This window comes from Dermochelys coriacea, chromosome 25, assembly GCF_009764565.3.
Source record: "Dermochelys coriacea isolate rDerCor1 chromosome 25, rDerCor1.pri.v4, whole genome shotgun sequence".
Classification (NCBI taxonomy): Eukaryota; Metazoa; Chordata; order Testudines; family Dermochelyidae; genus Dermochelys; species Dermochelys coriacea.
In genome coordinates, this window is record NC_050092.1 from 6,801,267 (window position 1) to 6,824,566 (window position 23,300).

A 23,300-nucleotide genomic window follows, 5' to 3' on the forward strand; every position below is an offset into this window, starting at 1 on the left:
AGCTTAGTTTTCGATAGTGTAGTGGGGTGAGATTTGTATGCAGCACCTCCGACTTGCAGCCCAGTAGGATGGAAGTGGGCTAAAGCCAAGGCTGCTTCCCGGCCAGGTTTTCCCAGGATTGTCCAGTTTTTGAGGTATTGTCCCAGGAAATCTGTCAGGGCGCTCAGTACACGCTGCCTGCTGTCCAGTTTGATGTGCTCGGACTCATCCCACTGTCCTCAGAAGTGGCAACACCAGCTAAAGTTTCAGAGTAGCAGCCGTGTTAGTCTGTATTTGCAAAAAAAAAAAAAAAAAAAAAAAAAAAAAAAGGAGGACTTGTGGCACCTTAGAGACTAACAAATTTATTTGAGCATAAGCTTTCGTGAGCTACAGCTTATGCTCAAATAAATTTGTTAGTCTCTAAGGTGCCACAAGTCCTCCTTTTCTTTTTTACCAGCTAAAGTGTAAACTGCAGTTGCTTCCTCCTGACTTTGGACTACTATGGGGGTCAAAACGAGGCGGCCTGGGGGCCAAAACAAGACGGCGGTAACATGGCAGTTCTCCTTGGAGTCATCTTTGTGAGGCTGGGCCTCTCCAGCTTGTGATTCACAGGAGGGGAAGGAGGCTCTGGTATTGGGACGTCCTGGGATTTCAGATCCTGCAGAACATGGCAAAGCCTGCAGCCAAAGCAGGCCGCTGCTTTTTCCTTCTCCCCCCACACTCCCAACCCTCATTCATTTCCCCCGAGGAGCCTTTTGAGCTTTTTTGATGATGTTGAACAGCAGGCCCCAAACGCGATGCGTCCAACAAGTGCTGCTTGCGTACTACGGCCTAGTGCCAAATGCCAGGCCAATCTTTGCAATCCTATGCAGGCGGGGTGGGGGTGGGGGTGGGAGTGGGAGTGGGAGCGGAGGAGTGGGTGTGGGGGTAACAGTACTTGATTTAAATTAAGGGGCAAATTCTCTGCTCTTGGAAATTGGCGCAGCTCCGTTGACTTTGCTGTAGCTGTGTTCTATTTTACTAGCAGAGACTTTCGCTTTTAATATCTTCGAAATTAGTTAGAGCCATAAATAATAGTGACACTTTGCTCTTATGTAACTCCTGAAAGCTGAAAAGCTTTGAAGATCTGAAAGCTCCTTATAAAGGGGCCTGAGCATTATTATTCATATGTTACTGATGGGAAAACTGAGGTACAGAGGTCACATGGTGAGTCAGTGGCTGAGAAAGGATCAGACACACATACACACACCCCGGTCCTGACTCACAGACCCGAGTCCTAGCCATTGGACCACGCTGCTTTCTCAAAAGCGTTTCCTTTGCATTGCTGTATGCAGTAATTCTCCCCCATTTCTCCACAGGGCAGCAAGGAGCTGTTTCACTGGCAGAGCCACAATGTCAAGCAGAGCGGAGTGGATGACATGGTCCTTCTCTCCAAAATCTCCGAGGACGCTATTGTGGAAAATCTTAAAAAGCGCTTCATGGATGATTACATCTTCGTATCCTTTCCAGGGACCATGCTGGGGGCACTGGGGCATCTCACAGAAACCAAAACAGGCCATGCTTGGGGTAGCAAGGCTGCACCTAAGTGCCTTTCAGTGGATTAATTCTGGGGACTGTTCTGGCAATTCTAGGTCTCTCCTTTACAGCTGGATCTAGCCGTTTTCCGTGTAAAGGGGTGCTAGCCCAGGCTCTTGTATCAGCAATGTCCTTCCAGGGTTGGAGATACAGGGGGAAAATAGTTCCCAATTGTCCTGTTGTCGTAGGAGGTGTAGGGATATCTCCTGTGAGTCTCTGAACAATACTCAGCAGTGGATGCAGGCACTCTCAACCGCAGCCACAAAACCAGGTGCCTGTCTCAATCCGTGTATGGAAGCTCCTGCTTTTCGCATTGGAAGGCACGAGAAGCAATGACACCTGGTGTTTCTGAAAGGCTGAATGGACCAGTGCGCACTTCCCCTGGGCCCTTAAGGGCAGAATTTTCCAGCACTCAAAATCAGGGCCGGAATTTCAAACGAAGTCCGCTCCCATTTACGCACCAAAACAAGCACCTGGATTTTCAAAAAAGCTTTGCCCATGTGGTGCTGAGCTCACTTGAAAATGTACTGGGGAGTGTCTCAGTGGGTGTTGCTGGGTGCGAAGCGCTTCTGAAATTCCAGCCCTGAAGTCTTTGGATATTTTGGCCTTCGGTGTTAGCAATCGGGCCAGGTGCCCTTGGAAAGCTCACTTCCCCCAGCTCTGCAGGACGGGCTCAGTTGGACCCGTGGCCTCCAAGTTGTGATGATCTGGCCATTTGAATCTTTGGTGAAATATTTTGGCCAAAAACCAAAATATTCTAATTGAAATGGGGCAGCAGTGCCTCATGGGAGTTATAGTTCTGGTTACTTATACTCCCATTCTCCTCTTTGGATCAGTTGGGCTTTCGGGCCAGACTACATCTCCATGTACATCTACATGATGCATCACAGCCAGGATTTCCTATGATGCTCTCTTCCCCTCACCAATAAGGTAGAAAGCAGTGCATCATAGGAGATGTAATCCAGCCAAAAAGCCTGGCTGGCCATAAGAAGAGTATAAGGAACCTCAATATATCTCTCATGGTGTACCACTTTCTACCCTGCTGGTGAAGGGAGCTGGTAAATAGGAGTCCCTGGCTGCGTTGCATCATGGAAGATGTAGTCTGGCCAGAAAGCCGGGCCCACAGACGAGAATGGGAACGTACGCCACCTGCACTGCACCCTCCCCAGCAGACATTTTTAATTGAAATGTTTTGGTTTTTTATGAAATTTCTAAATTTTCTGCAGAAGCTGAATGCTTTTCACACACAAAAATTCTTTGGTTGAAAACCCAATTTTTCATCAAAAAACAGTTCCAACCAGTCCTAGCGAGAGCATGCGGAACAATCTCTTCTATGTGTGGCCAGCCCACTGCAGCCTCAGCATAAATTCCCCGGTGCAGGGGGCTGGGTTGAAGACACAGGGTACCAGGATGTGGGATAATGAGGCCAAGTATAACTAAGCTGACTGGAGCTGGGAGCCAATCTGCCAGAGTCAATCTGCATTATAAAAGGATGAGTATTTACACAGCAGCACCATGGAAAAACATATCGGCACTTCAGTTAAGCCTCTGCCTTTTTGTAGCTGGCTTGAACCCCCCTGAGTTTGGCATGGACAGTACCGGGAGCCTCAAAAGAAAGCAAGGCTGAGTGACAGGAGAATCCGGAACCTGCACCAAGTGGAAAGCCGGCACGCAGAGCTGCATCGCCGTAAAAGAGTTGAATGTATTCCTGATGGGATCCAACGGCCAGCTCCCATGAGCGTCAGCCTTCAGACAGAGAGCAGAAGCACACCTGCTGCAATAGAGCCTGGGAGAGAGGCTTCCTCTGAAACACCTGGGGCACAGACCATTGAGGTACCTTGCATTGCCCCCCGATATGAATGGACAGCCAGTGCAGAGTATGGTGCATAATGGAACATGCTCCCACCGCCCTGCCGCACACAGAAACCGGTTTACCTATCACTGAAGCTGCTTATTGCCTTGGTGCCTTTCAGTCTGCTCAAATACAGAAACCACACTGGTCAGTTTCACTTCCTGGCTCTCATCCATTGGACAGCACTTTGGGGTTTTGGTTCCCAGCACTGCAGCAGGACAAGATATAAAACAACCCCAGTCATGAAATAACATTTCCATTTAATATCAGTTTACAGTCAGGCAAGTATCACTCTGTGGGCCAGATGCTGTGTTGCCCTGTGTCTTGTGCCAATGTTTAGACCGTGCAAAGTGGTGCCAAATCTTCCCAGAGCAGAACGGTTATGTTTTGCACTCCCACTGCACGGGTGTAAATGAGTGCACGAGAGGCAGGATGATGGAGAATCGGGCCCTTTCTGTATTTAGCAGCTTTATCTTTACAAAATCTAAATGTAGGGCCTCCGATGCACCATGACCGCTGCTGAAGGAATTCATTTCAGTTCCGCATCCCCTTATCTCAGGGCGGACTGGCTCACGTGGGAAGATCCGCACCCCCTCTGGGTCTGGACATCGGGGCCCTATTCCTTGCCTCCCTTCACCACCTGGCAAATTTTGCAGTCGGTCTCTACATTCAGGAAACTGTTCTGCCTCCTTCTTCTCTGTGACAGGGAAGGTGCCCTGAGCTGGGAGCCAGGAGACCACGAGAGCCAGGCTCATCTCTTTCACCCTCTGCTGCTTCTGTGCAACCTTTACAATTGAGCGAGGCTTCGTACCGCTCCCTATGAGACAGGCAAGTGACGTTCCCTTCATTTTACAGATAAAGTAACCTCGGACAGAGCTGAGAACAGAATCCAGTTCTCTGGTATAGCACACCCAAGTCTCAGCCACACTGTGTTTCAGAAAGAATCTGCCCAATCTATGTGCTTGGCTATTCTCTGTGCAACCACCAAGACCACGCTCCTCTCCCAGAGCCACGGACAGAACCCAGGAAGCGTGAGCCCTGCTGATTTTTTCTGCTGTTTAGCAAATAGCTCTGCAACCCAGGATGGCTAATAGTTTCCTCAAAAAAACCCAAAAAAGCAGCAACCTCAGCTAGCCCCCATGAGCTAAGCTTGGATGTTGATCCTGCCTATATCAGGGCAGTGGCGTTAAGGAGCTCGTTGCGAGGCCAATCGGAGGAGACAGTCAGCACAACTCTGCAGGGTCACTCTTTGCTTGGCTGGTTCCTTGCTCACCAGACAGAGAACATAAACCCCCCCTGACCTTTTATTTGATTATCATGGGGTTTGACCCACAACTCTCAACTCCTGCCCCCGGGCCTTTGTGCACACCAGAGCTGCTGCCAGACAGGTCCTGGGATAGAATTTTCCTTGAGGGCTTAAAAGGACGAAGCATGGTTGTTATTTCTTTCCATGTGGTGTCCTCCTACCTTGCACCCCTAGCCTAAGGGCTCAGGCTCTGGGGCCAGCACTGGAACCCTTCCCAGATCCCAGTGCCAAGACCATTAGCCCCCAGCCCAAAGTTTCTGTGCTCTGTGGCACAAGCAGACAGCCCTCGCTGGCCTGGTTCCTGCCCCTGACCTGCTGACACAGCTGTGTTTCCTATCAGCCCCTCACCTTGGCGATGTGGCTGTGCTCCCCCATAGCACTGTGATCCAGCGGCTGACTTTGTGGTTTACGCTAAGGCCTCTCGAGCGGCCCATAGCTGCTTCTCTGGCATCAGCCGTTCTAAAGAACGACGCTTTCCACTGCTCCAACCGAAGGCTATTTCCAAAATGGGGGCCTCTGCAGAATCCTGGGACTGCCCCGGTGCACATAGCAAGCTCGGCAGCTCTGGGGGTCTCACTGATTTCACGTGTCCTTGTCAGTGGATGCCAGCAAAGAGAGCAAATCCAGCTGAGCAGGCTCAAGAAGTGGCCCCGGGCTCCTCTGGTGCGATCCTTTCGTGGACCGGGAGCGCTCTGTGGCAATGTTGTGTCGGGGAGGGGAAGCACTTCCTGGATTTAAGGAATAGGTAATGGACTCCCAAAGTCGCTTCAGCTGTTCCTCTTCATCTGCATGTAAGAGTGGCAGCTGGCTCCGCAGGGCTGAGAGGGGTGGGGTGTGAAGCAGGAGAAGATGGCGTGGAGGATTTCGCAAGGTTATGGGCAACCTGACTGCAGCTGTGCTGATGCGTCTCAATCCCTGCCCTTTCGCATCCCTTGCTTTTTGAGTCCTGAGCCCTCTGTGCAGCTTGGCCAATGCAATTTTAGCAAGCTTCCCCTGCAATACCCCCTGCCTTTCCAGTCCTGGCCTGCCCCACATCTCTGCCCATGCATCCCAGCCTTGTCCTTCGGCACCTGTTAGACTATACCAGGGTTCAAAAAAGAACTAGATACATTCATGGAGGACAGGTCCATCAATGGAAATTAGCCAGGATGGGCAGGGATGGGGTCCCTAGCCTCTGTTTGCCAGAAGCAGGGAACAGGTGATGGGATGGATCACTTGATGATTCCCTGTTCTGTTCCTTCTCTCTGGGGCACCTGGCACTGGCCACTGTCAGAAGACAGGAGACTGGGCTAGACGACCAGCATGGCTGTTCGTATGTTCTTATTCACACAATGCACAGTCAACCTGTGGAACTCTTTGCCAGAGGATGTTGTGAAGGTCAAGACCCGCTGCTATCCCAGCCCTGATGTCCCACTGCACCTCACGCTGTCCTGCCTCACCTCCATCCCTAGCCCAGCTGGTCTTTGAGGACCATAGCCAGCTAGATGCTTGTTGGCAGCTCAGCTGTTGCTCAGGGTTCTAGTTCTGTCTCTGCAATAGTGCTTAGCCTCATGCATTAGGATCTCAGTCTCATGTACTTCCCTGGCGCTTGTCCACATGGGGCACTGCACCAGGGAAGGGCGAAGGTTTCTGTGGAGGGCTAAGTTGCCTGACTCGCCCCCTCCTGCTCGAGTCTCTGATGGCCACCTGGCCGTGGATGTTGATCCTGCCTATATCAGGGCAGTGGCGTTAAGGAGCTCGCTGAGAGGCCAATCGGAGGAGACAGTCAGCACAACCCTGCAGGGTTGCTCTTTGCTTGGCTGGTTCCTTGCTCACCAGACTGAGAACATAAACTCCCCCTGACCTTCTATTTGATTATCATGGGGTTTGACCCACAGAAGCATGAGACTGAGCCTGGCCCTGTGCCCAGACAAGGCCATTCAGAGCGCGCCTTTTGCTCCCACGTCCCATCCCTGCTAGGAGGCGGCCAGCTGGCAGCAGGGAAATCTTTCTAGGTCTGGCCGAGCACTGAATTCCCTGGCTATCAGGCTGGGAACAACGTTCCCCCGCAGGGGAGCTGGGAGGCAGTGAGCTACAGCAGGTCTCAGGGAAGAGGAGCACATCAGAGACAGAGCTCACTGCACTCAATTGGGCTGTGGTTTCCACCGAAGGCAAAGCTGTGTCCTTACAAGGCTGTGCTCTGCAACAGCTCGGAGTGGGTGCTCCTCCTGCCTGTTACAACAGCCCGGAAGGGCTGGAGCTGCTCATTTGTTTGGTCTGTTTTGTTTTTTTTTTTTTTAGAAAAGAAGAAAACCCCAGAAACCTACTTCTTCTGTTTTTTGTTTGTTTTTTTGGGGGGAGGGTTCCCTGCTGCTCTGTAAGGGCCCAGTGTCCAGCCATGAGTCAGTCCAGAGCACTTCTGCATTCCCCAGGAAGCACCAGCCCCTCCTCCTCCTCTTACATCACCCTTTCCCATTCTGTAAGAGACCCTATTCCCCACTGTCACTCCCTCTCCTGGGGGACAAGTCACACCTGGCCTCTGGATCCAAGTGGGCATGAGGGAGACAGGTCCTGCTTTAAATGTCTGCTGCAGGGAGTGAGGCTTCTTCTAGCTCTGTATGACCCCACACGCTGTCCCACCGTAACACCCACCCTCCTCTCCCGGACCCCTCCATTGCAACAGTCCCCCTGCTCTCCCCAGCCCTGCTGTTCCCATAGCCCCTCACTGCAATACCCTCCTGCTCACCACCTCGTATCTCTCCGTCTTTGGGGCGTCCTGTGCACGTGCCTCTATCTTTGGTCCACCTTGGGCAGATACCATGGGGCAGGTCTATAGGAGGGAGGCAGCTCAAGTACATCCAGAAGGTGCAGCTGTAGGAGTCAGGACACGGGGGTTCTATTCCCCAGCCCCGGCCTTGGCTCATTAAGCAAGCCGTGAGGTGTCTCCGTGCCTCAGTTTCCCCATCTGTAGCAGGGAGGTAATTGCACCCCCTTTATAAAGGGCTTTGAGACCTATGAAGTGCTGAGTGTCGGTCATAACAACTGGGCTGACGAGGAAGGAAGGAACTCGGGCAACCAGATGGGCTGCAGAATGCACAGCTGCCATCGCCGACTAGGGCAAGTGTTGCCGAGGTGGCCGGAAGTAGTGGTAACGTGTGATGAGCAGCAGAGTGCTCCATCCCGATTGTGCTCCACACAGACCCTCCCCTGAGGACCCTGGCCAAGCCACAGTGACTGGGGACCCTGGAGAGTGCTACTGGCAAGAGTGCTGTGGCCAGGCTGGAACGATGATGCTCTGCTCCTTGTGCAGAGCCCGGCCTCCTGCCCCCTTCATGTGGCACAGCTGTTCCACCACATCAAAGCAGTGCTGGGGGACGCTCTTCCAAAACAGGCTGCGATTTTCACTGCTTGTTTCGCTTGCTACATACTCGCTGGGGAGGCCACAACTCAGAGGTGGTGGGTGCCTACAAACAGGGTCATCACCTGTATCTGATTTTGCAGGGCGGCCTCTGTTTCAATGGGCCTGTCCTGGGCGCTCATCCAGTCCGAGGCTGCAGAAAGCTCCTGTTGAGCTTAGGTAGGAGATGAAAACTCTGCAAATGCATCATGAGGAGAGGTCTTAAGAAGAGAAGAGCCACCTTACTCAGGACCAGACCCTTGGCCCATCTTCGTCCAGTGCCCAACTTCGTGCTGCATAGGAAATGACCACTGGTCCATCTAGTGCAGGATCCTTTTTCCAATACAGGATCAAACCCACAGTCTACCTCGGCTGGCCTTCTGAATAGGATGTGGTGGCAACACAGCCTCACCACAGGGCGATGTCATGTGAGCGGAGCCCGTTTCAAGATTGCAGCAATATCGCTTTGTTATTCTGCAGGATAAGGCTTTGGAGGGAGACCACCCACCATGTGCTGCTGGGCAAGGACGGGCTTCGGGAAACCTCCTGGCCACAAGGGGCAGAGTTTTCACTTGTGCTCCACATCGGCATCCAAAACTGGGGCCCGGTTTCCAAAAGTGAGCCGCTCCCCCTTAGGCACTAAGTGTCCAGATTTTCGAAAGAGCTCAGAAGTCAGGTGAAAATCCAGGCCCTTCTCGAGGTGCCTAAAGGGGAGCCGAACACCTGAAATGTGTCCCTTGGGTGTTACTGAATCTGATTTTCCTTCTGTCTTTTGAACTGGTCTGAATCCTCCTCCAACATTTCCCCTGGTGGAAATCCAGTGCCTCCTTCCTGCAGTCCCATGTCAAGAAGTTGCCAGGAGGGACAGGGCTGTGCCATTAGCCCTCTGCAGGGTGACCAGGCGTCCCGATTTTATAGGGACAGTCCCGATATTTGGGGCTTTGTGTTATATAGGCCCCTATTACCCCCCATCCCGATTTTTTCACACTTGCTATCTGGTCACCCTAGCCTGCTGCAGCCCGGCTCTTCCCTTACCATGAGCAGGGGAGGCACACAATGTGTTTTACTTACTGCTAGCGGTGCTGGAACTAGGGGTGCTGGCTTGAAGTAGTAATAATGAACACCAACTACATGATTCCCATGGTTTCCCTCCTCAGCATCCCCGGTATAAAAATTGTTCCATCACCCCTGCTTGCTGCTGCCCCTTAATTCTCCTGCTGATCAAGGTGTAGCATCATGGCCCCTTCCCCAGGGATGGCAATCTGTGTGACCAGTCCATGGTCCCGGGGTTAGAAGGAGCCAGAGAAGCCCAGAACTGTCCATCTGCCATCACTCTCCTTGGGCCTTAACTGCGCCATGGGGAGATTTTTTGCAGTGAGCCACCCAATAAGCTGCCAAGTTCCAGGGGTGTGGGAACAATGTGTACAGTGGGGGTGCTGAGAGCCATGGAACCAAACTGTAAACCCTGGATTTGATGGAAACCACTTCAAGCCAGGGGGTGCTGCAGCACCCCTAGTTCCAGCACCTCTGCCAAGTTCTGTTCCAGATCCCAAATTGCCCCAGGTGGGGGTGGGGGAGCTGGTCTGGACCCATCTCTTGTATCAAAGTCCTCACCATGCTCCTGAAGCTACCGTGGTTCTTTTGGGTCTTGTTTGGCTTTGGGTACCATGGCATGTCTGGTGCGCAGGGCTGGGGGGGAAGAGGGAAGGAGAAACACGAGGGAAGCTGACGGACCTTAACAAAGAGCTCAGACCTACATTGGCTCGGTTCTCATCTCAGTCAATCCCTTCAAGCAGATGCCGTACTTCACGGACCGGGAGGTTGAGCTCTACCAAGGAGCGGTGAGGAGGCCGGCTGGTCTTGGGGGTTAGAACTGCGGCGGGGCTGTTTGACATGACTCCTTGTTCGGGTTACTCTGTCTTGTACCTTTGGATAACGTGCAAGGCGTGGACACATTTCTAACCGATTGTATAACGGGCCCCAGGCTAGGCTAGGGCCTCAGACTGGGAGTCAGGTGGCCTGGCTCTGGTCCCAGCTCACTCTGTGATCTGCTGGGTGACCATGGGCAGCTCCCTGGGTGTCTTTCTCCCCTCCAGCTCTGGGGCCTATAGGGGTTACTGCAGTATATATTTCCAAACAAAGCCTGTGTTCAGGTTGAAAGTACATGTCAGCAACTTAGGGTAAAAAAATATTACTGAGCCGTTGTAGTTATTCCAAAAAACAACTTTATAAGCCCAGGAACTTCAGAGTTAAGGTTACACTTAAAATAAACCCAAAGGTACTGAGATATGGAAATGCATGGGTAAGGCCCCCAAAAAACCTTAATTCTGCCCTGAAGGGGGAAAAAGATTTAAAACCTCTAATGTGTCTTTAAAAATCAGTTTAATCTAACCTGGAGTCACAAGCATTACCATGCAACTGTCATACTCTGTGGTTTTCAACCTGTGACCCACGGGCTGCTTGCGGCCCAATTAGCACACAGCGGCAGCCCATCTGACCTCCTCAGGGCCATACAGGTAGTATATATATTGTGTGGATGCAGCCCACATAACACACACAGTGCTGCATATGCGGCCCACAATGGTAAATGGGTTGAGAGCCACTGGTCATACTTGTATAATTACCACATGGCATTGCTGTAGGGTAGAGTTAAGGTTGTTCGAATGCCTAACTGGAGAAGGGAAGTGGAGGGAAAGTGCTGCTCACCGAGAGGGTTCTGGTTTATGCGTTAGACTCTGTGTTGTAGTTAGTAACCACTGTTCTCGTTGTCTGTTTGTTGGCCTCTAGGCTCAGTATGAAAATCCGCCCCACATCTACGCTCTGACCGACAACATGTACCGGAACATGCTGATCGATGGAGAGAACCAATGTGTCATTATCAGGTAGCAAGAACACCGACTCCCAAATAAAAGAGACTTGGGTGGAGGACGTGGGGGTCGATCTCTGTTGCTGAGTAGGGTCAGGTCTGTTTCCCAAGGCCAGTACTGACCCAGTACCCCACTGCAGAGCTACGGGGAGCGGTCCCGTCTTCGGGAGAAGAAGTAAACCAGAAGAGTGGGGCTAAAGTCCTGCCCCCTTGGGGTCATTAGAGATTCCACGACACTTTTCATATGGCCAGGGTTGTTAGTGCTGGTGTCTTGGTTGAATTCCAGTCCCGTCTCCCTAAATTCCTCTTCCAGTTTTGACTGGCTACAGCATTCTTCACTTCCTCTCCTACGCTGCTATGTGCCAGGAAGCCGCGAGTAGGCTGCCTTGCAAAGGCACCTGCCCTGCAGTGGCGGGGTGCAGTGAGCCCTGTGGATGTGTGTAATCTGCAAAGTGCTCGGGGATGGAAAGCCCCATTGCAATGTGAGGTGGTTCATCAGTGTTGTTATCAAAGGAACTTGCAAACGTCATGGACTCTGCATTCCTAGCAGGGAGCACGTTGGTACAGTGTCCAACGAAATGCTGGGCTAGGAAACAAACCCACTAAGAATGAGCTGGCAGTGCCCGCCTTGTGCCAGCCCTCTCTCTCAGGCATACTCAAAATCAGTCCTCCCTTTCCCTGGACCGTTCCACGTAATGAGTAATCTGTGTACTGCTGTCACCGGTCATCACCACTAGGCTTTTATATGTTATAGTTCCCATCCACTTCAAAGAGAACAAGCTTCCAGACCAGCCTAAGGGGAAAATTAGAGCGGTATAAGCAAAGGTGTGAATTTAAACTGCTAGAGTTATACCTGTGTATGTGGACGCTGGTATAGCTATCGCAGTTTTAACTAGACTATATAGTGGTATAACTAGCTAATCTTTCCCATGTAGACAAGCCCTAACGTATTTCCTCTCTCACATGACCCACCGCACTGCCACTTTTCATGCTTCATTATGAAGCAAGATAATGGCTCGCCGCCATTGTGCTAGGAGCTGTACGTACACCTAGTAAAAGACAGTTCCTGCCCTCAAAGGCTTTCGGTCTAAGTGGACAAGTCAACCAAAGGTTTAGAGGGGAAACTGAGGCACAATGAAGGGCCACGACTTGCACAAGGTCATCCCACAGGTCTGTGGCAGAGCCGGGAATAGAGTCCAGGTTTACCGAATCCGAGTGCAGCATTCAGTCCCCTGGACCACATTGCTAAAAGCAAATATGCCTGGCTGGGATGCAAGAGGACGGCAGCTCAGCACAGGAAATTAACTTGACGCAAGTCATTTGTCTGTTTGAATATTGCAAAGAAGCTGTCCGGATGTGGGGCAAATCCAGAGACTTCCCTTCTAGGTACAAGGCAACAGAACTAGTAACAGTTCAGGCATCTGCCTCAGCCAGGAGCCAGAGTGTGCAGTTCTTGGAATCTCGTCACCGCCCTGCTGCAGTGATGTGAAGCCAGGATTACATATCGCTACACACCTCCGCTCCCCCTTCACTGCAGTACCAGGCACAGGGACCAGGAAGAACTATTTAACTCAAAACTGGACCACCCTCCTGTACCCAGCAAGAGCTCCCCTTCCGCAGACACAGAGAGAATACAGAAGGGTCTCCGAGTTATAAAATTATTTATCATTTGTATTGCAGTAGGGCCTAGAGGCCCCAAGGGAGATCTGGCCCCCTATTGTGCTAGGCGCTGCACAGAAAGAACAAGAGACAGTCCTTATCCCATAGTGTTTACTTAAATAGACAAGGAGGGTCAGGAAAACAGGCTCAAAGAGGGAAGTTCAGTCATCGATGGACGGTTGTCACTGTCTGCACGCCGTTCTAGGGTAGGAATGAATATTCTGTCTTTGGACAAGGAGATACCTTGTCCATCTGCAGTAGCGGATTAGCCACTGGGCCAACGAGGTCCATGCCCAGGAGCCCCAGCCAACTGTGGGGGCCCATAAAAATGGGTGTCCCCACACATGGATCCGCTCTGCCCGCCTGCCCAGCACTCCTGCCGGGAAGCGGGGTCAGGGTGAGGGGGCTTGCCCTGCTCTGTCCGCCCGATGCTCCTGCCAGGGATCAGGGGAAGCCCCCGTGCCCCGACCCTGCCCCCTGGCAGGAGCACGGGAGGGACAGGGGGCACTGCAGGTGGAAGGGGTGGGGAGGGGCCCCCCTTGCTGTGGCCCAGGGTCCCACAAAAGCATAATCTGCCTCTGAGACCCACAGCAGGCTTAGGGGTGAGTGAAACCTCCAGCAGGGCAGTGGTTCTGTCTGGAAATGTAGACACTGGGCAGGTTATTTCACTTCCCCCTGTTTTTTTTTTTTGAATGTTTCTGCAGTGGGGAAAGCGGGGCTGGAAAAACTGTGGCAGCCAAATACATTATGGGCTACATTTCCAAAGTGTCCGGAGGTGGAGAGAAAGTTCAGGTACGGCTCCCTCTGCAGCCCGGGCTCGCTCTGACCCTCTCTCTACTCGTCTTCTCTTCATTCTTGCTCTCCATTTCCCCCAACTTGCTCCATCCCGTCCTTCCCTCCCACCCACTTTCCTAGGTTTAAATCGTCCTTCTCTCTGCCAGAGGGCAGCTCCTCCTTCCCCGTCTTCTGCAGCGCCCAGGACAGGCCCGGGAAAGGTGATGACATGCCAGGCAACAGACCATGCTTCTTCAAACGCTGCCCTTCAGGCTCAGAGCTGGCAATGCCTGCCCTGCTCTAATCCAGGACTTGGCCCTTCCAAACCAACCGCTCCCAACAAAGATCCGGCAGTGCTCCCCCACACACACACACCAATAAGGAGCTGGCAGTGCCCGCCTTGTGCCACCCTAACATCAAGCAATGCCCTTCCATCCTACTAACCCAGAGCTGGAAATAGCAAACCTGCTCCAAGCCAAGAGCTAGCAATAATCCCCTGCCCCTAAACAGTGAAGTGCAATGTTGCCAGCTTTCTGGCAGCCCTTTGCCATTGCACCTCACTAAGCTGTAACTAGTCCCCCATGAGCCAACGGACCTGCCCCATCTCTGACTTGCCCAGTCTCTGCTCTAATCCTCAGCATGTGAAAGACATCATCCTGCAGTCCAACCCTCTGCTGGAAGCCTTTGGGAACGCCAAAACTGTCAGGAACAACAACTCCAGCCGATTTGTAAGTCTCCAGGGCCAGATTTCACTGCTGGTCGGTCCCGGGGAGGGGTGTGCGGATAGAGAGAAGTGACAGTTCCATGGGAGCCACTGGTGTCTGGCTCATTTCTGCAGCCTACCCATCCCCTGGGGAAAGGAGTACTTGTGGCACCTTAGAGACTAACAAATTTATTAGAGCATAAACTTTCGTGAGCTACAGCTCACTTCATCGGATGCATCCGATGAAGTGAGCTGTAGCTCACGAAAGTTTATGCTCTAATAAATTTGTTAGTCTCTAAGGTGCCACAAGTACTCCTTTTCTTTTTGCGAATACAGACTAACACGGCTGCTACTCTGAAACCCATCCCCTGGGGATTCTGCAAGTCTGATAGGAACAGAGCTGGCCTGAAGCACAAGCAAAGCAAGTGGCTTCTCGGGGCACTTCTCCTTCAGGCTGCGCGTGCAATCTCTGAATCCCACAGACTGGCTTATATCCCTCTCCAGCTCTGGGACTCACCATCAGAGCCCCATACTCCCATCAGCAACTCATGGCTCAGTTCCCCATTCCAGCAGCTCGGGCTCTTGCTCGGGTTGCTGCCGGTGGGAAGGCTGGCTCTGTGGGCGGTGCAGCCTGGAAAGGGATCAGGGCAGTGTTTGTAAGAAGGACCTAAATAGGCATTGCCATTGTGGATGGTCAGCACCTCTCAGGGTTGGGCCCCACATGAGGGGAAGGAAAGATAACCCTTCAGGGGACAGGAAGAAAGTCAGAGTTGAGATGATCCAAAAAGAAAGACCATGCCCCGAGTCCTGTCTATTGCTATTATTTATTTTACAGTAGCACCTAGAAGCCCCGATCAGGAGTCAAAAGCTTGGCGTACTAGGTGCTGTACATACATGTAATCAAAGACAGGCCCTGCCCCAGAAGCTGCCAGTGACAAGAGACAGCAGGTGTGGGGAAGAGAAACATGCTGAGGCCTGAAGGCGGAGGGTCTTGGGAGGAGGTGGGAGAGATTTCCATAGACGGGCGGGGGGGGTCCCTGAAACAAGACAGCCTGGCCTCTGGCTGATGTCCAGAAAACTGCAGCCCTGCAGCCTCATGGCTGAAATGTCTTCCCTCGGCAGGGGAAATACTTTGAAATTCAGTTCAGCCGGGGCGGTGAGCCGGATGGAGGGAAGATCTCCAATTTCCTGCTGGAGAAATCCAGGGTGGTGAACCAGAATGAGGGAGAGAGGAACTTCCACATCTACTACCAGGTACCCTGATAAACCGGGGCACTCAGGGGATCTGGTGCTGCATGGCACCCACTGCGGTCAAGTGTACGGGTGAACAGGAGTGTGAACATGGCTGAGTGTGAATGTGCACATCAGCACGTGGGTGCCAGAGTGCCTACGAATGTGAGTGTGTGTGTGTGTGTGCGAGTAAGTGAACGTGCATATGCATTCATGTGGGCATTGTGGTGTGTCTGAGTGTGCAAATGGACACACCTGTGTATTGGCATCCGTGCATGGAAATGAGCGAGCGTGTCCCTATGCGTTTACGCTGTACAGTCTGTAGCAGAATTGTGCCCTAGAGCCGCTGATAGGCCTGAGTTTCTGGCTGAGCAGGAGACGGCACTCCAAGGGTGGACAGCCAGCCCCAAGCTGCAGAGCAGGGGATCCCTGAGGGCCGGTTCATTTCCATGAGCTGACCCCAGCCCTGCATCTGCACTTCTCCTTTACCGTCAGCTCATTGAAGGGTCATCCCAAGAGCAGCAGCAGAACCTGGGGATCATGACCCCCGATTATTACTACTACCTGAACCAGTCCGAAACCTACAAGGTGGATGGCACCGATGACCGGAGTGACTTCCACGAGACTATGGTGAGTGGCCCGGGAGGATGGGAGGGTGCTCACAGTGGGGCATGTTAGAATGTGTCTCTGTACATTTTGGACTGATCTGACCTAACCCAGTTTGTGGATGAAAACAGGATAAATCCCCCAAGAAGGCAGCTCTTTGTGCCCCATCTTCTCCCATTCCTGAAGCCCTCCGGCCCCGTATTCCAGGGGGACTGGCTGGAGCTGAAAGAAAGGGCTGGACATCCAGTTGGGGACAGTGGCAACCTGCCTGCAGCCACATGCCAGATAACGGCTCGTCAACAGGACAGGCTGGTGGAGCTGGCCCTCCTGCACTGTGCTGGACATGTGCTGAGAGCCCACGGCCACACACAGACAGGCTGGGCTCCCTGCGCACTGTCTGAGAGGGGGACACTCGGAGATGGGTGGGGATCTGGCTCTGAATCAGGGGTGCTGCCATCTTGTATTATTTCCCCAGCATTCGCACGGCAACCAAAAGCAGCCCTTAGGGGCAACGCTGCCAAGGGCCTCCAAGGTCAACTCAGCCACATCTGTAGGAACCCAAGATGGGAAGGGACCTCCTGGGTCTCTGGTCCAGTCTTCTGCTGTCGCGGACCACCTCATCCCATTCATAAATGTACCAAGCTCCCTCTTAACGCCAGCTAGGTTTTCTGTCTGAGGCAGGTACCCTGGATCCCAGGCTGTTTTCTACACGTGGTTGGTCCTGCCTGCTCTGCGTGTGCAGGAATGAGCCCCTGGCACTTTTTGTCCGAGGAGTGTCCTCTGCCAACGTTAACCAGCCATTGCTGTGCAGGGCGCTACCCGCCACCTCTTCGCTCTCTTCCCACCCCAGAGGTGGCTGCTCCTCAGTAGTGCTGTCTGCTTGGTGGTAGATTGATGCAGCAGGGCTGTTCATGTCCGGGTTTCACTATGTCCTGGGAGCGGATGCTGCTTTCTTCTCGCGCAACATTTTTGAAAGTGCGGGCACGTCTAAAACCCTTGGGAGTCCTGCAGGACATCCCAAAACGTTTTCTTTGTCAAAATAACACATTCTTTTTTTTGGCTGAATATTCCGTTTCAGAAATGTCCACGGCAGGTTTATTTTTGCTGGTGTTTTTTATTTCCAAATCTTCCCAAGATAAGTTTACAGCCATAACACCAGGGACTCATAGAATCATAGAATATCAGGGTCAGAAGGGATCATCTAGTCCAACCCCCTGCTCAAAGCAGGACCAATCCCCAACTAAATCAGGCTGATGGGATGCTTTCTCTGCCGGCTAGAATGCCATGCAGGTGATAGGCATCGCCAGAGAGGACCAGCAGCTGGTGTTACAGATCGTGGCTGGAATCCTGCACCTGGGCAACATCAGCTTCCGAGAACAGGGCAACTATGCCCAGGTGGAGAACCCTGACCGTGAGTACGACAGCCTGAATCTGTCCTCCCTGGGAAAGGGCCAGTAGAGAAGACTAGGAGGCAGCTGAATGGGCAGATAAGCAGCTTACAATATCCAGGTGGGATTTAAAAATGGACAGAGAAGCGGAATGCCTCAAGCTGGCCTTTTTAGTTAGTGAGATCAGGTGGAGATGCTTTTAATAATGCTTTGGACTGGTATGCAAATTCCTTACCCGATAGGTCTCAAAGCACAATACAGACATGGCTGAGCATCACTGTCCCCATTTTAGAGATGGGGCAATTGAGGCACAGAGAGAGGAAGTGAATTGCATCATGGTGACTCAGCAAGACATTGGTAGAGCCAGGAATAGGACCCAGGAGTCCTGGCACACAGGATCTCTGCTCTAACCACTAGACCACAGCCACCCCTTGTCCATGAGGGCATGGCTAAGCTGGGGAACTACAACTAACTGCAGAGGGAGGGATTTGTATGGGCTGGTGGGGTGTCTAGAGACACCCTGACTTTCACTCCCTGTGCACAGTGCTCGCCTTCCCCGCCTACTTGCTGGGGATTGATAAGGACAGGCTCAATGACAAGGTCACCAGCAGGAAGATGGACAGCAAATGGGGTGGCCGGTCGGAGTCTATCAACGTGACCCTCAACGTGGAGCAGGCGTCCTACACCCGCGACGCCCTGGCCAAGGGGCTCTACCTGCGGGTCTTTGACTTCCTCGTGGAGGTGAGGGTCGTGCCCAAAGCTCCCCGGGTTAACCAGAGCCTGTGGGTCCCTGGCTCTGTGTGAAATCTCTTCTGTGGCTGTTCCCAAGTCCTGGCTAGGAATCTGGGGGGGATCAGCCCCAGGATGGGATGCCCCTTGGAAACTGAGTCCCATCTACCCGGGGTGGTTTCAGGTTTCCCATCTCACCACCTGTGGGTCCAGCAGCAGCTGCCTGAAGAGGCCCATGGCCGGGGTTCCCCTCAGCCTCCCTGCCCCCAAACTGCCCCAACACTTCAGGGGAAGGCAGAGGATATGATGGTCCTATCTCTCCCGCTTCAACCTGTCCCTAAAGCAGCAGCTACTCCACCTCCTCATCAAGAAGCAGCTGCTGGCCCCTCCCCTACTGAAGCTGTCAAACCGTGTATGAGTATGGGGCAGGGCTTCTGGCTGGCACTCAGATACCAAGGAGCAGGGCGGGGTATGGGGATAGATAGATAGATAGAGGGGGCATATGGCGATGGATAGATAGATAGAGGGGGTGTATGTAGGTAGATAGATAGATAGAGGGGTATATGGGGATGGATGGATAGATGGATCCACCCTCCAACATACTTGGGATTAGCAGCGGCGAATGATGTGTTGAATTGTGACGGAGGGGACGTGTCTGTCTTAGATTTGACGTTCTCTGCTGGGTACGATGTCCCTGGGGCCAAAGCAGCCGTTGTGACTGGCTTTCGTTTTAGGTGTGATGTGAGTAAGGGACAGGGTTTGGTTTTCACGAGGGTCCCCCTCCCTTCCCCCAAGGCCAGGATCAGCCCATGCGTGAGAGCCGCGAGGCCAGAAAGACGCAGTGTAACATGTCGGAGAACTAGACGTCCTGGTGATGAAGCTCTCCCTGTGCCTCTCCTGTTTCTCTCTCTTGCTCGCTTGCTCACTTCCTCTCTCCGTTTCTTCCCCTGCAGTCTATTAACAGGGCCATGCAGAAGCCCAATGAGGAGTACAGTATCGGGGTGCTGGATATCTATGGCTTTGAAATATTCCAGGTACTTGTTACACTTGAATGGAGGTGCCAGCTCCCCCCTCCCGTAGGGCATGATCACTCCATACAGAACAGTTGAGAGGGAAAGACGGGGGTTCCCCTTGCAGCCTAGACTGCCAAGAGGGGTTCCCAGATGCAGAACCCAAAGGTACCTCCCTTCCAGAGTCACTGTTTCCCCACTAAGCCTTTTTCCTCCCCCTCCACCTGCCCCCCTCTCCCTCAGGCTCCTTTTTGGCACATACCCCAAAATGCTGGGCTCCTCCTTGGGGGGTCCACTGTTTTGGGGACTGATCTGTGTTTGCCTGTGAGTCAGCCCCACCGCTGTATAACACCCAGTTCTGCACAGACCAGCCTGCTAGCTGCCCCTCTTGGTGCCCATCCTCCCCACTGACTGGCCCTGGAGTCAGTGGCCATCACCCTAGACCCCCATGCCAATGTCTCCCCTTGCAGGCCAGCTGGGGAGCCAATCGCCAGGCCTTGCAGAGCCACAGTGCCCCTGGGACCCACCAGCCAGGAGAGGGAGAGCCTTGAGCTGGGGCTAGCTGTTCTCACGGGGAGCCCCCTGCAGAATGCTGGTTATTCTCAACGCCCATAGGGCCCAACAGGAGCAACCTGGGAGCGGCAGGGTGTGAGTGGGGGGAGCCAACCCTCCAACTGGGATCTCACTTTTTCCTCTCTTCTTTATAATTCTGTAGAAAAATGGCTTTGAACAATTCTGCATTAACTTTGTGAATGAGAAACTGCAGCAGATCTTTATAGAGCTGACCCTTAAAGCAGAGCAGGTACGGTATACGGTACACACCAGGGCAAAGCACTGCGGGGCAGGGGAGAGAGCAGAGACGGACCCGTTAAGGCTGGAGGTTCTGAAATCAGGAGAATTTATGCAAACGAGGTAGTGCTCTGTTTGCATAATTGTGCATATGCATTACCTCATTTGCATATGGTCTTTTCTTTTCCGTGATGAGCCCCCTGGCAGAGTCTAGGGAAACGGTGGGGGGCTGCAAGGTGCTCGGCACTTTTGCAAAGCAGGTGCTTCAGTACGGATGTAGGAACTTAACCTGAGGCCCCCACTCCTGAAAATCTTGGCTCAAAGGTCCTGAATGCATCTGCAGCAAGCCCAAGGCCCAGAGACAATTTTGCGCCTGAGGGAATTACTCTATGTGCATAAAAAGGAAGACAGGCGGTTTGCTCCCCAGGAAGGAAACTGCCCCCATCAGCCTGTGCCCCAGCTGTGGGTTCCAAAGCTCCGTCCTTGCTTGGCACAGCTGGATCAGCTGGGCCTCTCTTGTCTGTTGTAGGAAGAGTATGTGCAGGAGGGGATCAAGTGGACCCCGATCCAGTATTTCAATAACAAAGTGGTGTGTGACCTGATAGAGAACAAGCTGGTAAGAGAGGGGAGTTCTGCTGCCATTCCTGGTTGGGGCGGGGCGGGGGGAGTGCGGGCTGTGGGGTCTGTCCCTGAGGAAGGTGCTTAACCCACTGGGTGCTGAAGGGGGCTGAAACCCCTGTGCAATGTTCAGCTGCAGAACGGCAGCACTGCACAGGTGACATCGCAGGGAAAGAGCCAGCACTGGGGAAAGACTTTGTTCCCCACATGCTCTGCATAAGGGGTTAATTCGCTTGACCTGAGTGGAGAATAACCCCTATCAGCACGTGCCTGGGCTGAACCGGCCAAAGCCCGGCACTGGGATTGGCCCAGCATTCAGGGACAATCCCTGACACTGTGCTACCTGCGTTCCCTGCACCGCTGCTGGCAGCACCCAGGTTTACAGGTCAGTGATGCAGCGAACACAGGGCCCTCATCCACGTTCTTCCTTGCTTTTCTTTCTGCTCTTTCTCCCAGAATCCTCCTGGGATCATGAGTGTCCTTGATGACGTCTGTGCCACCATGCATGCGACGGGGGAAGGGGCAGACCAGACCCTCTTGCAGAAGCTGCAGGCAGCGGTGGGAACTCACGAGCACTTTAACAGCTGGAACTCGGGCTTCGTAATACACCACTATGCAGGCAAGGTATATTGCATGGACTCAGGGCCTAGCGACATTGCGCACGGGCACACACACCAGCACACGGCATGGATACCTGTCCGCTCGCGCTGCGTGGATAGGCGCTTGCACGTAATCCGATGGGAATACACACACATCACGTGGACACAGCCGCCCACTGCATGGATACCTGGGTATATGCAGCGAATGGCTAGGAAGGGTGGTCTGGTGGATAAGCTCTTAGGGGCTGACCTTCCATTCAGTGTTTGTACAGCACCTAACACAGTGGGGTCCTGATCCGTGAGGGGGCTCTGACGTGCTACAATAATACAAATAATAATAAATAGGGCACTGGGCTAGGGTTAAGGGCACCTGCGTTCAGTTGTGCCTCTGTCACAGGCCCCATGGCTGAATCCCTCAATCTACCCTGTACCTCTGTTCTCCATCTGTAAAATGGGGATAACACCTCCCTAGCTCACAGGGGCGAGGTATGATGGTGCTAAGGACCAGGTAAGTGCCTAGAGAGAGTGAATGATGCGCACCTGTTGCATGGATAATGTCCAGCTGTCCCATTGATTCCCGGGTATACATGTGGATATGCACCGTATGGACACGTGCAGTTATTACTGCTCCGAATCCATAGACTGCATTTAGTCAGGCACCTCAGCAAAGCTGCAGTCACCTGGCATCAGAAGCATTTGTACCAGATGCCTGATTCCAAGAGTTACGCTCGTCCTGTCAGGGAGCGCTCCCCACAGAGAGCCTGCAAACAGGCTGTAGACCCAGCATGACCTGAGGGAGTCGCTGGAGGGATAACTCGGAATAAATGCAAGAAACATGTGACCTGCTCATGGGACATTTGATGGCAAACATGTATTTCTTCCAAAGCACGGGTCATTGCGGCTCATGCAACCAGTCATAGAATCATAGAATCATAGAATATCAGGGTTGGAAGGGACCCCAGAAGGTCATCTAGTCCAACCCCCTGCTCAAAGCAGGACCAAGTCCCAGTTAAATCATCCCAGCCAGGGCTTTGTCAAGCCTGACCTTAAAAACCTCTAAGGAAGGAGATTCTACCACCTCCCTAGGTAACGCATTCCAGTGTTTCACCACCCTCTTAGTGAAAAAGTTTTTCCTAATATCCAATCTAAACCTCCCCCATTGCAACTTGAGACCATTACTCCTCGTTCTGTCATCTGCTACCATTGAGAACAGTCTAGAGCCATCCTCTTTGAAACCCCCTTTCAGGTAGTTGAAAGCAGCTATCAAATCCCCCCTCATTCTTCTCTTCTGCAGACTAAACAATCCCAGCTCCCTCAGCCTCTCCTCATAAGTCATGTGCTCTAGACCCCTAATCATTTTCGTTGCCCTTCGTTGTACTCTTTCCAATTTATCCACATCCTTCCTGTAGTGTGGGGCCCAAAACTGGACACAGTACTCCAGATGAGGCCTCACCAGTGTCGAATAGAGGGGAACGATCACGTCCCTCGATCTGCTCGCTATGCCCCTACTTATACATCCCAAAATGCCATTGGCCTTCTTGGCAACAAGGGCACACTGCTGACTCATATCCAGCTTCTCGTCCACTGTCACCCCTAGGTCCTTTTCCGCAGAACTGCTGCCGAGCCATTCGGTCCCTAGTCTGTAGCGGTGCATTGGATTCTTCCATCCTAAGTGCAGGACCCTGCACTTATCCTTATTGAACCTCATTAGATTTCTTTTGGCCCAATCCTCCAATTTGTCTAGGTCCTTCTGTATCCTATCCCTCCCCTCCAGCGTATCTACCACTCCTCCCAGTTTAGTATCATCCGCAAATTTGCTGAGAGTGCAATCCACACCATCCTCCAGATCATTTATGAAGATATTGAACAAAACGGGCCCCAGGACCGACCCCTGGGGCACTCCACTTGACACCGGCTGCCAACTAGACATGGAGCCATTGATCACTACCCGTTGAGCCCGACAATCTAGCCAGCTTTCTACCCACCTTATAGTGCATTCATCCAGCCCATACTTCCTTAACTTGCTGACAAGAATGCTGTGGGAGACCGTGTCAAAAGCTTTGCTAAAGTCAAGAAACAATACATCCACTGCTTTCCCTTCATCCACAGAACCAGTAATCTCATCATAAAAGGCGATTAGATTAGTCAGGCATGACCTTCCCTTGGTGAATCCATGCTGACTGTTCCTGATCACTTTCCTCTCCTCTAAGTGCTTCAGGATTGATTCTTTGAGGACCTGCT

General features: G+C 52.6%; 1 protein-coding gene across 2 annotated transcripts in view; it reads left to right on the forward strand.

The window, feature by feature from the left end:
* The window catches only part of MYO1F (myosin IF), a 48,473-nt gene that overhangs the window by 10,881 nt on the left and 14,292 nt on the right, over nt 1-23,300 (forward strand). For both annotated transcript variants that reach the window (XM_038384333.2, XM_038384334.2), the window contains exons 2-14: nt 1,338-1,475; nt 9,840-9,929; nt 10,876-10,970; nt 13,318-13,405; nt 14,026-14,115; nt 15,213-15,344; nt 15,816-15,950; nt 17,205-17,337; nt 17,859-18,055; nt 18,997-19,077; nt 19,769-19,855; nt 20,372-20,458; nt 20,917-21,084. In XM_038384333.2, coding sequence (XP_038240261.1) covers nt 1,338-1,475; nt 9,840-9,929; nt 10,876-10,970; nt 13,318-13,405; nt 14,026-14,115; nt 15,213-15,344; nt 15,816-15,950; nt 17,205-17,337; nt 17,859-18,055; nt 18,997-19,077; nt 19,769-19,855; nt 20,372-20,458; nt 20,917-21,084 — 1,521 coding nt within the window. The remainder of the gene's footprint in view (nt 1-1,337; nt 1,476-9,839; nt 9,930-10,875; nt 10,971-13,317; nt 13,406-14,025; nt 14,116-15,212; nt 15,345-15,815; nt 15,951-17,204; nt 17,338-17,858; nt 18,056-18,996; nt 19,078-19,768; nt 19,856-20,371; nt 20,459-20,916; nt 21,085-23,300) is intronic.